Raw genomic sequence first — 14,611 nt, forward strand, 5'->3', positions numbered from 1 at the left:
TGCATCATCTGGCAAACATAGAGGTGATGAGTAGTTGTTTGTGATGAGTAGTTGTTTGTGATGTAGCACATGCTTAGTTCCATAACAAGGGATGTGTTAGGATCTCAAGATATATGGTATGTGGATTCTGGCGCCTCTAACCATACGACTAGTCATGAGTGGTTTAGAGATATGCAAAAAATGGAAAAACCAAGTTATGTAGAAATAGGTGAAGATACTGCGCATCCCATTGTGCATGTTGGTAAAGTTCCATTGTCTATGCAGGATGACAAAATGAAGTACTTGGCTGATGTACTTCATGTTTCGAATATTAAAAAGAACGTGGTTTCTGTTGGGTAGATGGTTGAGCAGGGTTTGCAAGTGAGGTTTAATCCTTAAGGGTGTTTTGTGGAAGACTTCAAAAATAAGTGTTGCTTGGTTGCAAAGGTAACAGAAATGGCAGGATGTTTACTTTGGATGTGAACATGCCTGAGATAAAGGCAGCCATGTTTGTGCATGGAACATGCCTGAGATAAAGGCAGCCATGTTTGCATATGGAACATGTGTCATTGCAGATATTGACATATGGCACAAACGCATTGGTCATGTGAATGTATAGTGACTGAAGTCTATGCAGGCTCAAAATATTGTTGGGTTTGCCAAAGTTTAAGGTTGACGGTATGTATAAGGTATGTGAAGCATGCCAACTTGGTAAACAGGCCAAACATGCTTTCCTATATGAAAAGCATAGCATGTCAGTGCAAGGCCATTGGATGTCATACATTCAGATGTATGGGGACCAACCAAGACTGTAACAATTGTAGGTTGTAGGTACTATGTTACATTCATTGATGCGACCACACTAGGAAAGTGTGGGTTTATTTCATGAAGGAGAAAAGTGAAGTGTTTGCTCACTTTCAGAGATTTAAAATTGCCTTGGTCGAGAAGGAAAAAGGCATGCAAATAAAATGCCTAAGATCAAATGGTGAGGGAGAATATTTCTCCAATGAGTTCAGTGACTTCCTAAGAAAGTAGGGAATCAAGAGGCATTTACGTGCAGGTGCACTCCACAATAGAATGGTGTTGCAGAAAGGAAAAATAGGCACATTGCAAAAGTGGCACGTGCCTTGATGGCTGAAAAGAATATGCCACATTACTTTTGGATAGAAGTAGTAGTAGCAATTGCTGTGTACATTATGAACATGACACTCACTACAGCCGTTCATGGTATGACTCCTGAACATAAGTTTACAGGCATAAGACCGGATGTGTCTCACTTGAAAGTGTTTGGGTGTATTGCATATGTACATGTTCCTGATGAAGTGAGAACAAAGTTGGATCCAAAGGCAGAGAAATGCATCTTCATTGGTTATGCTATGGAGCAAAAAGGTTATAGATGCTATAACCCTACCACTCACGAGATGTGAGTAAGCATAGATGTTGCCTTTGTTGATGAGATGAGTAGCTGGTATGCACCAGTAGTGAAGGCAACAGAAGGTGTAGATGTAAGAAGTGCTGATGTTGCATCACATGTAGAGCAGCAATCACAGGTGCTGAGTGAACCTGGGTCCTCGAGGAGTGGATCCAATGTTAGCCCATGGTCAGCCCATGGTCAGGCAGGTTGAGGAATGATGTAGGTACACATGTATCACAGAAAGGAAAGGAAAAGGTAGATCAACCTTTTGTGCCTGATTTGTTAGCAGGTCACTCATATGTGGATGATGACTCTAGTGGCTCTAAGCAGAGCTTGATGATGAGGAGCTTGGCATTCCGTCTGTGGTTACTCTTGGTGTGTAAGGAGAACCAGGGCTGTTTTTGAGGACACCTGGCAGTGATCTAGGGGTACGCATGTCTACGAGGGTTAGATATCCTATTGACAGGTTAAGATAGGTTGAGATATGATGGATATACAACCCATCATTATGCTTACATGGTAAAAGCAATACAGGAGGTTGAGCCCACTTGCTTTGAGCAGGTAATTGAAAATAAGAAATGGGAAGATGCCATGGATGAGGAGATGGTAGCATTGGATGCAAATGAAACATGGGATTTAGTGCCTTTGCCTAAGGAAAATAAGGCAATTGGACGTAAGTGGGTTTATAAAGTCAAGCACAATGCTGATGGTTTAGTGAGTAGGTACAAGGCAAGATTGGTTGCCAAGGGCTATGCGTAGACTTATGGCATAGACTATGAGGAGACATTCAGCTCGGTTGCAAGAATGGCAATCGTGAGAGCTGTCATTGCTATGGTTGCAGTGAAGGGTTGGTATTTAAATCAAATGGATGTAAAGAATGATTTCTTGCATGGTGATTTGCAAGAAGAAGTGTACATGATGCAGCCACCAGGTTATGAGAGTGATGCACATCTAGATTTTGTGTGTAGGTTACGCATAGCCTTGTATGGCTTGAAGCAGGTACCTAGAGCATGGTCAAGCAAGATCGAGGAGTATCTTGTTACCATTGGATTTCAGATATCCAATGTATATTTTTCACTATATGTGAAAAAGACAGATAGAGGGATCATGCTAGTAGTCATCTATGTGGATGACTTTATTATATCACTATCACTGGTGATAGTGATGCAGACCATGATGTCAGGATGCTTTTGAAGCAAAATTTTGCGATGAAGGATTTGGGTTAGCTGTAGTATTTCTTGAGCATAGAGGTGGTGAGATCACCTCATGACATTTTGCTATTGCAGAGGCAGTATGGCTTGGACATGTTGTCCAAGTATGGTATGACAGACTGTAGCGCAAACCTTGTTGCCTTTGACTTGAAAAACAACATTGTTTATAATCTATTTAAATACTTTTGTGGCCTTGAGTTATCATAAAATAGTTGGCTTCATGCACTACTTGTAAGTGTACATAGTACAATATGGATTGCATGAGTAAGAGAATATTGTTTTATGAAGATTATTTATAATACCATCAAAGTGTACGAGATATATTTTTATTATTCTCTTACACTAAGTGTGTTCATTGTCGAGCTTATTTATGTGCACATTCTAAGTGGGGTGTCATGGATTTTTTATGCACATGTCAACCATATTGTCTATATTAAGGCCCTTAGAGTTAACATCAAGTTTAGTCTCACATTTCATGAACAAACTATTGTAAAGGGTGGTAAAAACCTCAAAGGGAGTTAAAAAGTTTATCATGAGCATTGTTTACTTTGATGAATAAAAACTCAAAACGATATGTTCAACACATGATTTGTGATTATGAGTAAAAAATTTATTAATATTGTTAAAGATGTTACTATTGGAAAAGCATTTTCCCAATGCTCCATCCTCATGTTGTTGTTGTAGGTGACGGATGTGTTCTATTTCGTAAGGCTCCTTGTATGAGAAGTAGTAAAACTCAAGTATTGTTACTATCAAATCTGTATGGATGAAAGAGATATTTTCAAGATTGTCTTTAGAATCCAAACTAGTCCACTATGAGTTTTTAGTTATGCCATTTGGTTTGACTAATGCTCTAGCTACTTTCAATAGGATGATGAATAGAATATTCTTGAAGTATCATAATTTTGTTGTGTTTTTCGATGATATCTTAGTTTTCAGTAAGAATCGTCACTCAAGAGCGTGATTCTTATTGAAAATCAGTCACTAAGAGTTTTTAGTTATGTCATTTGGTTTGACTAATGCTCCGACTACTTTCAGCAAGATGATTAATAGAATATTCTTGAAGTATCAAAATTTTGTTGTGTTTTTCGATGATATCTTAATTTTCAATAAGAATCATCAAGAGCACGAACAAAATTCTGAACAAGTGTTCTAACTTCTTCGAGAGAATCAACTCTATGTCAATCTTGGTAAGAGAAGTTTCTTTCAAGAAGAAATTGAATACTTAGAACACCAATAGTATACTGATGATATTTGTGCGGACCCTAAAAAGATCGAACACATTGTTACTTGGCCCAAATCATGTGATATTCATGAGACTTAAGAGTGTTAAGAAATTCCCAGCTATCAAACTTGTACAAAGATTTTATGGACCTTTTAAGGTGATTCACAAAATTAATGATGTTGCATATAGATTAGAATTAACTTCTCATTCGCAGATTCATAATTCATTTCATGTTTCTCTACTTAAACTCTTCAGTGGATCGCTTTCCACTCACCCTCTCTATATAATATGAGGATCCACCTCTTATTGACTGCAGAGCAGAAGAAGTTTTGATTCCACATGCTATCATTGACTAGTAGATTACATCGACCCGTACTAACAATAAATATGTTAAATATTTGTTGACTTTTAAAAATCGTCCTCATGAAGATATCAGATGGGTTCTTGAGAAATATTCTCATGTCTTTCCTAAGATCCTCTATTCTTTTCAACAAACTTGCAATTTTAAACTCAAGTAAGAGGGTATATTTTGAGAATGTATTTTAAACACAAGTGTAAGATCCCTGACCCCACTATGCAATGAATTTGGAGGTGCTAGCAGCGGAAGTAGCACTTCTTGCACGGGGTAGGGTTTCACACTCGAGGCCTCGCCCACGGATATCTAGACAAGAGACTAATCCATGGGTTCTTCCAAAACCGAACTCGGAAAAACTTCCCTTGCCTAGAAAGCACGGGCGATTCCTCCAGGATAACCTTTCTCTAATGTAGTCAAAGGCCTAAACTAACTGAAGTGATCTGACCGAACTCGTAAGTCCCATAATCAGATCAGGGAAAAGATTGTACTTGGATCATAGAGACCAACGCTTTTTTCCTCATTGAGAGGCACAACAGTTGATTCTTTTCCATAGAACAATTTTTATCCAGGATTTACCTCATCTATCGTACTATATAGAAATTGAGTCTCGATTTACGGATCCATCAGTCCAGCCTAACCCCATCCAGTCCCATGGGTTAGCTAACCGCCCAACCACTATAGTGATGGGATCCAATTAGGAATTTGGTTAGGTTTTGTCCCAGGTACCAGGGAAAAAAAAGTTCCCAGGTCCCCTAACCGGATATTCATGCAAACATAAAACTAGTCACACCACTTATACACCCAATATGAACTTGCCTTTTTCACAGATTCAATAATCTTTAAAACAATCATTTAATGAAACCATAGTGTTACTGATCATAATCCTCTAATTATCCAGTTGAATCCTAATTTCCAATTCCTTCCTTCATCGGTGTACCTATGGCATCATTGGCAACCAGAACGCTCACCACCTATTCACTCAGGGGCCTTTTTCAATAGTTCCTAGCTTATAGTACCCGACAATATAATCACATAAAAATATCCAGATGGAATCTCCGTTGAAGATCAGCAAGATCAACCAACAGATCCATATAAAAGAGCCATGGACTCATCCGTTGAGGACCAGCAAGGTCAATCAACCAGATCCATGCCCGAATTCAGAAAACAACTCTTACTCCTTGTTCCAATATCTTCCCCGACGTACTCGTGGGTATCTTCGGCGACCCAGAGCCCGAGCACCGTATGGTCCAGCACCCTCTAGGATCCTTTGTAGGTCACCTAGCGCTTCACTCATAGGCCGCTTCCTTGGTCCCTCATCCAATGTACCGAAAGCTCACCATTTAATCAAACCGAGGCTGGTCAAGACCTCGGCCGACCTTGCTACACGAGACGTCCTCCGATGACTCTCCGTCAGTAGTTGCGACTTTAACTTGCGACTTTAACAGATAGGTCTCCACGACCTCATTCACAAGACGGTCAAAATGCTTCCCCAGCATTCTTGACATAAAACAATCATTTAAAAACAGATTTCACAAACAAATACAGTTCCAACAATATTTCCATCTTTTCTCATTACTCCGCATCCTTTCACATTAGACCCCATCTTTTTTTCATCTTACCACAATTTTTTTCATCATCGATCCCTATCACATCACACAATTCCTACATCAAATCATATCCAATCGCATCATCCACACATCAATCCACATCATCCATACATCCATCCACATCAATCCACACGTCAATCCACATCATTCAAACATCCATGCACGTTAATCCACATTATCCACCTTATCCATACATCCATCCACATCATCCACATCATTCACTCATCATACACACACTAATCCACATCAATCCACATTATCCAGACATCCATCCATATCTTCCATACATCCATCCGCATCAATCCACACGTCAATCCACATCATCTAAACATCCATGCACATCAATCTACATTATCCACACATCAATCCACCTCATTTCATAAGCATTTCCATTCTCATCTAATCATATCTTTTTCTATCTCATCACTTATTTCCTCATTCATCCTCATCAGATCTCACCCACTTGCATCTACCCATATATCTCATCACTTCACATACATTAACATCTATCCAGTTTACGAGAGAGATAAAATCTACCCACTTAGGATCCATGCCTCGAGTGCAAACCTAATCATTTCCCATGGATTGGAGCCATATTGTCTCTTTAGTAATACCACAGTTTCAAATTCTTGGTGGGACCCCAATTCTAATATTGACATGACTGATTCTATTTAGATGAGGAAGGTCTCATACTTGCTTGAGTTTTTATAGAAAATCTTCCTCACCTCACTCATGAGGGCATAATTGATGCGGTCCTTTGAGCTACATTTTACTTATTTATCCTCTTGTATCTACAAAAGCAAAATAACAGATGATGCCTCATTTATTACATGTGGATCCTTTTTAAAAAGGAAAAAGGATCTGATTGAGGCACTAGAGTGTTAGCTTTTGTGGGTTATACAATAGTAGGCTCTTTTTCTTTGCAGCATTCTCTCTACCAAAGGATATGGACTTGGTAGCTTGTTGGAAACAGAGATGGAGAAAGATCAAGTGTTGTTGGTGTTGGAGTTTCTTGGGTAGTTCTATACTTGATCCCTCCATACAGGTGGAGGGAAGATTCTCCCAAACCTCCTAAAAGACCACATCTTCTCTCTTCTTTTCCTTTGGGTTGGATTGGGTAGCTTGCACAGAATCTACACGCACTTGCAAAAAAATGCAATCTTGCTATGTATAACTTTACTAGAGCAACACCAAAAGTTTATTAAATTGCATAGAATGCATGTCGCCATTGCAAATGATGTGAGTGGAATTTTTTTGCAAAATTTCCATAACTTTTTTATGGTAGGGACTAGTCACCTTCAAGATCATAACTTATAATTTACAATCATATTCTGTCTAAGCTAAAAAACAAGTAGAGGGGGAAACCAGAGTTTGAGTTGGTGTATCGTGAAGACGCCCGTAGTGAGAAAGGGGCCGCGAGTGTGAAAGCACCCTAGCACACACCACTCGTATCCATGTATGGGTGAGGATGCCCGTGAGGCAGAAACGGGCGGTGAGTGTGAAAGCAGCCTACCCCGCGTAGAGAGTTGTAGAGCTACCTTGGTCCTGAGACCTCAATATTTTCTTGGAATGAAAGCGTATCAGATGGGCTTGAAGAAGTGAGTATGCCGCTTCTGTACACCTTGGTTGTAGGAACCTGCACATAAATGGCCATGGGCCTACACACAGGCAGCTCAGGCAACTCAACATCCCTCCTTAAGGTTTGCAACACTTGAATTGTTTGGAGCCTTAACTTGGGGTCTGGATGAGTACATAGTAGCCCTACATGGATCATACATCTCATCTCATCCACATCAAACTGCCCTTGCAGACGCCCGTCTGCCACATGCATCAGCTGCCCCTCCTCATGCTTCCTCCACACATGGTCCACAAGCGACTCGCCGGCATTCAGGTTTGGGAATGGGCGTTGCCCACAGGCAATCTCCAATGCCAGAACCCCAAAACTGAAGATGTCTGACTCCATGGTAACCCTTCCTGACATGGCATATTCAGGTGCCATGTAACCCCATGTCCCTGCCACACCAGTGGCTGAAGACTCAGTGCAATACTGATCATGATCAAAATACCTTGCCAGGCCGAAATCACCAAGCCGTGCATTTAGGTTGGAGTCCAGCATCACATTGCTGGCTTTGATGTCTCTATGTATGATCCTCTTCTCCCAATCCACATGCAAATAGACCAGAGCAGCAGCCACTCCTCTGAGGATATTGAACCTCATGGACCAGCTCAAAACATCGGCGCCGCCGCTAGGATAAAGAAGCTTATCCAAGCTCCCATTTGGCATGAATTGATACACAAGCAGGAGCTCCCCCTTTTCAATGCACCAACCATACAAGTGTACTAGGTTCCTATGCCTCAGCCTCCCTATAGTCAAAACCTCTGTTTTGAACTCTTTCTCCCCATGCTTTGAAGCCTTTGAAATCTTCTTCACAGCCACATGCTCAACGCCTGCATTGCTGGTGTTAATCACTCCTTTGTACACTTTGCCAGACCCTCCCTGCCCCAGTATCTCCTTGAAGTCTCCTGTTGCCATTCTGAGCTCCCTGTATGTGAATCTTCGTGGAGCAGTCATCAGATCCACATCGAGGCGGAGACCTGTCGGCTTCAATCTCTTCTTTACAGTGAAGAGAATAGCAACAATAAGAACTGAACCCAAACTTATGGTTAGAACCACCACAAGCAGTTTTTTCTTAGTGGCTGATGAAGAGGATGAGGGTGAGGGTGAGGGTGAGGGTGGAATGGGGATGGACACCATTCTGCTTGAGAAATTCCAGGCATAGACTGTGTGTCTTTCTTGAAAAATTCCAGTGGATGCAGTGAAACCAACATAAGACCTGCTAAGCACATAATCCCATAGGCTCAGTTTGGAATAAGACAGAACCTTCCTTGCAGATGTCTTCTGTGCCGGGGCCAGCGCGAGATACACATCAAGCTGCTGTTGCAGGGCATCATAGTCTATCCAAGTGATGAGGCGGCGGCTGAAATTGGTGGTTTTCAGAACCAGCTCTGAAGGCAAGCTTTGAGCTTCAATGGAGGTAACTGAGTCAATGTCCAAGCCAACATGATGGTCATCAGGGTCATGATTCTCAAGGTTTAAGAATGTATCATATTCCACAGCCACAAAATGGAGAAGGGATGCATTGGATGTCTTGTAAAGGTCCTCATCATAGGTCCCCAAAACCCCTGCAGTGGCGGAGCGGGTATGCGGCATGAGGTTATTGGGGGCAATGATGAAGGTTAAGCCATCGCCGGAGATGTCGGTTTCATTGGCAGCAATGGAGAAGGTGAAGGAGGTTGAGAAGGAGGCGGCAAGGCCATGGGTGAGGTTGTGCAGAAGGATGGGAGAGCTGTGGAGCACTCTGGATATGAAGTAAGGGCCAGTTGCTCCAGTGCTGTTGTAGGTCATGTCCAGGGAGCCATCTGTGCCCACCACTGTATTCCCAAGGACGAGCAGGTTATTGCTAGAAGAGAAGTTTGTGATGGCGAAGCTCACATTCTGGGTGTACACCATGCGAGCAAGGGTCAGAGTGGTGAGCACAAAGAGGGCTACTGGTTTGGCCATCTCGAGAGCATTCATTTTGCTTGCTGCTGCTGCTGCTACCATATCCACGGACGGTTTTTCTGAAGCCTCCTCTCTTCAGACTTCGACGCAAACAAAAGCTTCACATTCAAACGTCCAGAAGCTTTTTCAATGCCGTAAAAAAATGATTAGCTCCATTACCTCGAATTTAAAGGGAAAACCGAAAATTTATTTTGAAGGACTCATATTAAATCTCCATTTCCATGTAAAGGAGTTGGAAAGATACACCAAAAACAATGTTTTTTTTTTGTAAGGATAACTTTTTTGCCTTCTTCCTAATATCAACCTTCAAATTCTAGACCTTAGGGCCTCTCTCTCTCTCTCTCTCTCTCTCTCTCTCTCTCTCTCTCTCTCTCTCGTGTGTGTGTGTGTGTGTGTGTGTGTGTGTGTGTGTGAGAGAGAGAGAGAGAGAGAGAGAGAGAGAGCCACGAGTACTAGAGAAAAAAACCACACCTAACTTGTGACCCAAGCTTTTCAATGCCACTAACAAGTGCTAGAGAAAAAACCACACCTTTCCCAATCAATCATAATAAGAGAGGTCTTGACGTTTTTGTTGTTAAGGGGGGAAAACGGAGCTCCCTTTTTCATTTCACATTGAAAGGATGCAAAAAGTTTCTTGTGTTTTATATACAGTATTTGTACTTTTTAATTGTAAGTTCTATGACTTAAATATAGAGCGCTAGGGAGTGGGCCCGCCACTTGTAGCACCTAGTGTCCATAAAAAACTAATGGCATTGCCACATGACAATGAATGAGAATTTATTGTAATTGAGTACTATTGAGTTTCTTTTCTCTTTACCTTGAATGCTTAAATTTTTCTTATTTTTATGTGTTGAAAAGTTTTTAAAAGCACTCTTAAATTACAATTAAAGGTTTTTTAACTTCTTAGTATGTGGAAAGTGAATTATGTAGAAGGTTTTTGTATATGTTGTGAAATTTTGTTTTTAAGAACATAGACATCTATTTTTCTCAATTTAGATATTCTTGTCTTTTTCTGTGTAGAAGGTTTTTGGCGTGCTCTAGTCCAAGCTTTGTGTTTGTTCGATTTTTCTTTGTGGTAGCCAACACATTTATGCCCACTAAGTACATTGTGCAATCAATTATTTTATGTTGTCACGTATGAGAATAATTAAAAGAACAAGAAAGCTCCATTATGAGACATTTAAGAAAGATGAATATATAAAGAGCGGTAGATTTTTGAGATATTCAAAGGAATATAAATTAAACGAGAGAGATAAAGACAAGAAAGAACACAAAGCCTACACAATGTGTACTGTTTATGGGCATTTCTGTACGATAGAATAGGCCAATGGCAACTTGATGAGTATTTCATTTATTTTGAGCTATTCATAGTTTAACTGTTTGTATAAAAATCTCTAAAGTTTTTTTAAAATCTTGTAAAAGCTCTAAACTAAAAGCTTAAAAAATAATCACTCGACGATGGCCACCATCGATGTGAGATTCCTCTTCAAATAATCAATAAAGAGAATGTTTAGAAATTACTAGAAAACTCTCCTTCAAAAAGTGATGATATTGTACATTTCCATTTGATCTTACATTGTGTGCCATAAAGAGAATGTTTAGAAACCCCTTCTTCAAAAGTGATTCATAATGTACCTTTTCATTTAATCTGGCATTGTGTGCCAATCAGTACATTAGGCTCCATCCTTCCATGGAGGAGAGTGGAGTTCCATTATTATCAATCAATCATGTGCCATAAGGTAATGATGTAATTGATTCCTGTATCATCGACATTTGTTGCATTGACTTCTTGGCAAAGCTTTTCCACATAATAACAAAGAGACATACAATCTCAATGATGTTCTTAGAATCCTATGGTTTGTAAGTCTTCATAATGCCATTATTTGTATGCTAATGCCCTTTCTTGCTACAATAGAAACACTTGAATTATTTCCATCCTAAATCTGATACTTCCTCTCTTTGACATAACAATCTCCATCTAGGTATTTGCGGAATTGATTTCTCAAGTACATAAATTAATCAACCATTTAAGCTAAAGCAATTACATCAAGTTTAACATAAATTAAGCTTGAAAAATAGCACATAACATAACACATTAAAATACTTAGCTTCTGCACGACAACATCAATGGGTGCAATCTCCCCCGATTATGTGTGTGGCCTATCCCTACACATGAGTATTTACGAATTGTTTAATTCCAATTATAGGCCATAGTCTCCAAAAATATAAAAAGTGTGCTTTCTTTCACACAAAAATAGAGAGCTCTATCTTCATTAAATTACTTTGGGCTAGGAGAAATATTTCAAGATTTATAAAATATCAAAAAGTAAATATTGTCTAGGTCTATGCTTTATTAAATAACTTGGGGCTAGGGGAAAGATTTCAAGATTTACAAAATATCGTTTGAAATTACTCTTGATTTTAAACATTCCCTCTTGCTTGATGTAAGATTCCTCCCCAGCCTCTCAAGATATCCAGTATCTTTCCGTGTAATCAAATCCCTCTTTAGAAATATAAAAGATCTTGTTTCTACATATCCCCCCCCCAAAACAGAAGCTCAAAAAGATTTTCAGAAGGTGCATTAGAAATCAATTATAATCTGTTATCCTGGGGTCCATATTTTCAAAAAAATTTAAATTAAGGTTCTGAGGGGCCAATTAGATTCATCCAAATGTATGGAGGAGATAAATGAAGAAATAAAGAAAACCTCCCTAAAAATGAGTAAGTACTCACATAAGATGAAGAGTTGACTAAGGACAAGGATATTAGTTAAAAAAGAAGAGATATTTAGTGAAATGATGCATTTTTGACACCTCAGTGGGGGAATTCCCCTCATGAAGGAGGCGCCTATTTCACATGTGTGGTTGAGTTTTAATGTCACGTAGTTTTGACACCTCAGTGGGGGAATTCCCCTCATGAAGGAGGCGCCTATTTCACATGTGTGGTTGAGTTTTAATGTCACGTAGGCTGTAATGCCTGTGACCGACGGCAGACCGGATGGCCATGTCCGGGGTTCAGTGGGAGAGGACGCCCATGCGGAGTCATGGGCGGCCAGGCTAGTGTGGACGGCAGGCCACACACTATATAGCCTGGGGGATGAGGGGCAATCCTCATTCTTTCTCTATGGCTGGGTGGTGAGCCAGAGGCCGTCCCCTCTTGTGGTAACGCCCGTAGCGACGTTACGGATATCTAACACTAGTGGGAGAGGACGCCCATGCGGAGTCATGGGCGGCCAGGCTAGTGTGGACGGCATGCCACACACTATATAGCCTGGGGGATGAGGGGCAATCCTCATTCTTCCTCTATGGCTGGGTGGTGAGCCAGAGACCGTCCCCTCTTGTGGTAACGCCCGTTAGCGGCGTTACGGATATCTAACACTGGTATTAGAGCGTGGTTCGAGGGGATCGTGAGAGTCCGCGCGTGAACGGGGGACCGGAGCCCACTCGATGGTTTTCATCCACAATCTTCTCACCCTTATCTCCACAAGGGAGTGTGTGGAGGGAGGCGGCCAAGATTTTGAAGGGAAGAACTCTTTCTCTCTCTCTCTCTCTCTTTCTCCCCGTCACACACAGCAAGCAGCATTGCAGGTAAGCAAAGCAATTTTTGTTGGTTTTTTTTTCTCTGCGTTGAATGGCTGGAAAGTTGAACTCTGCGTAGAGTGGGGGGGCGAAGAATGTCGCCACTGTGTATCCATTTGCTGGTGTACACCCAATCACGTAACTGTTGGCCTCTACAGGGTAGAAAGCCAATGATGTGTGTCAAACGAAAACCCTCCTCTGCTACCTCAATCATCTGCACACTGTTGGGAGGAAAGAAAACGGTAACTTCAATCTCCTCAGGTTCGGCGATGGGAGTGGCATTAGTGCCCTCCATTGTCTCAGCTTGCGCTGTCCTGAGGGGAGGAGCTTCCTCTGCTGAAAATAACTCGCAACCAACCACATGTCAACCCCAAGAACCCACGTGTGTAGAGGGGGGGGCGCAGACCCGAAAGCTTTGAAACACACTGACCTTTGCGAAGACCACAGCGAAGAGCTGTTGTGTGTGAGGCAAAAACAGATTGACCTTTGTGCGCCGTCGAACAGCCTTGCGGGGGAGTCTGCATACAGCGACGTCATAGGAGGAGGCGCCTAGGCAGGCCAAGCCCACGGCGGCACCCAGGCAGGCCAGGCCAGCCCTTAGGCGGCCAGCCCAGCGGGCGGCCAGGGCGGCGGCAGCCCCACGGCGGTGCCCAGGCAGCGGGCAGCCAGGGCCAGGGCCAGCCAGCCCAGCGGCGGTGACCATGCCAGCGGGTGCCAGGCAGGCGCCAGCCCAGCGGGCGGCCAGGGCCATGGCCAGCCAACCAGCCAGCAGGCGGCCACCAGCGGCCAGAAAAAGATGAGAAAAGAAAAAAACAAAAAAAACCATTTCTTTTTTTATATATTTTCATTATTCAATTTTAATAAAAATTAAAAATGAAAAAATTCAAACAAACGCTTTCTCTCGGCTGGGGAGGAAGGATAATCCCTGCAAGAAATAATCCCGGCAAGGCACCTCTCGATCATCTTAATTTTTGTTATGAGTTGCAGGCATTATATTTTTCTCATGGATCGGAGCATCCCGGAAGTGTCCTTGTGGAGGCTCGCAACGCAACACAAATCGACAGCAGGCAACTGTAAAGGGGGGTGACTATTATTCTCTCTCCACCACTGCTCATTTTTATTAGCATTTTTTTTAAGTAATTTCCGAGTTCTCGCATTATTTTTTTGCAAGAACTAAAAATGTCTGCTAGGCGTAGTGTGTCCCCACCGCCTTCTACTTCTCTAGGTTTTTCTAGTCTCTTGTTCTCGGTCGCGGGTTTGACCCCGACCGAATTGTCAGGGCGTACACGCCCGACCGTTGTTCGGTCCGGAGTACGCTCGTCGATCACACGTGATCCGCCAGCGCCCTCCTCGTCTATTGACCTCGCCTTAGGACCCAGCGAGCCCGCAGCGGCCGCATTGGCTGATGACCCCTTTCTGGCCGATGAGCCGCCAGAGGACATGAACACCGACGTCGCCGAGGGGACCGAGGAGGACCTCTTGGATTATGACGACGACGACTATGACCTATTGGACCCTGTTGATGTCCTGACAGCTCTCTAGTGGACTGTTTAAATATCTTAATGCCAAATTGAACACTATGGGTAAAGTCCAGGCTTATTTAGTAACGATGCTACAGAGCATCTCCACACGGTTAGATGCACTGACAGCCGCCTCGGCTAGTACTCTAACTCCTCGAGG

At 42.1% G+C, this 14,611-nt stretch overlaps 1 protein-coding gene across 1 annotated transcript; it reads right to left on the reverse strand.

The window, feature by feature from the left end:
- Window positions 1-6,971: 6,971 nt before the first annotated feature.
- On the reverse strand, window positions 6,972-9,887 carry LOC147621259 (L-type lectin-domain containing receptor kinase S.4-like). The gene has a single exon (XM_086823968.1). It carries the CDS (start codon window positions 9,393-9,395, stop codon window positions 7,326-7,328), a length of 2,070 nt encoding a protein of 689 aa, XP_086680094.1. The 5' UTR covers window positions 9,396-9,887; the 3' UTR covers window positions 6,972-7,325.
- Between the last annotated feature and the right edge of the window lie 4,724 nt (window positions 9,888-14,611).

The sequence above is a fragment of the Cibotium barometz genome, chromosome 30 (assembly GCF_041138505.1).
Source record: "Cibotium barometz isolate CiBa-2024 chromosome 30, ASM4113850v1, whole genome shotgun sequence".
Classification (NCBI taxonomy): Eukaryota; Viridiplantae; Streptophyta; class Polypodiopsida; order Cyatheales; family Cibotiaceae; genus Cibotium; species Cibotium barometz.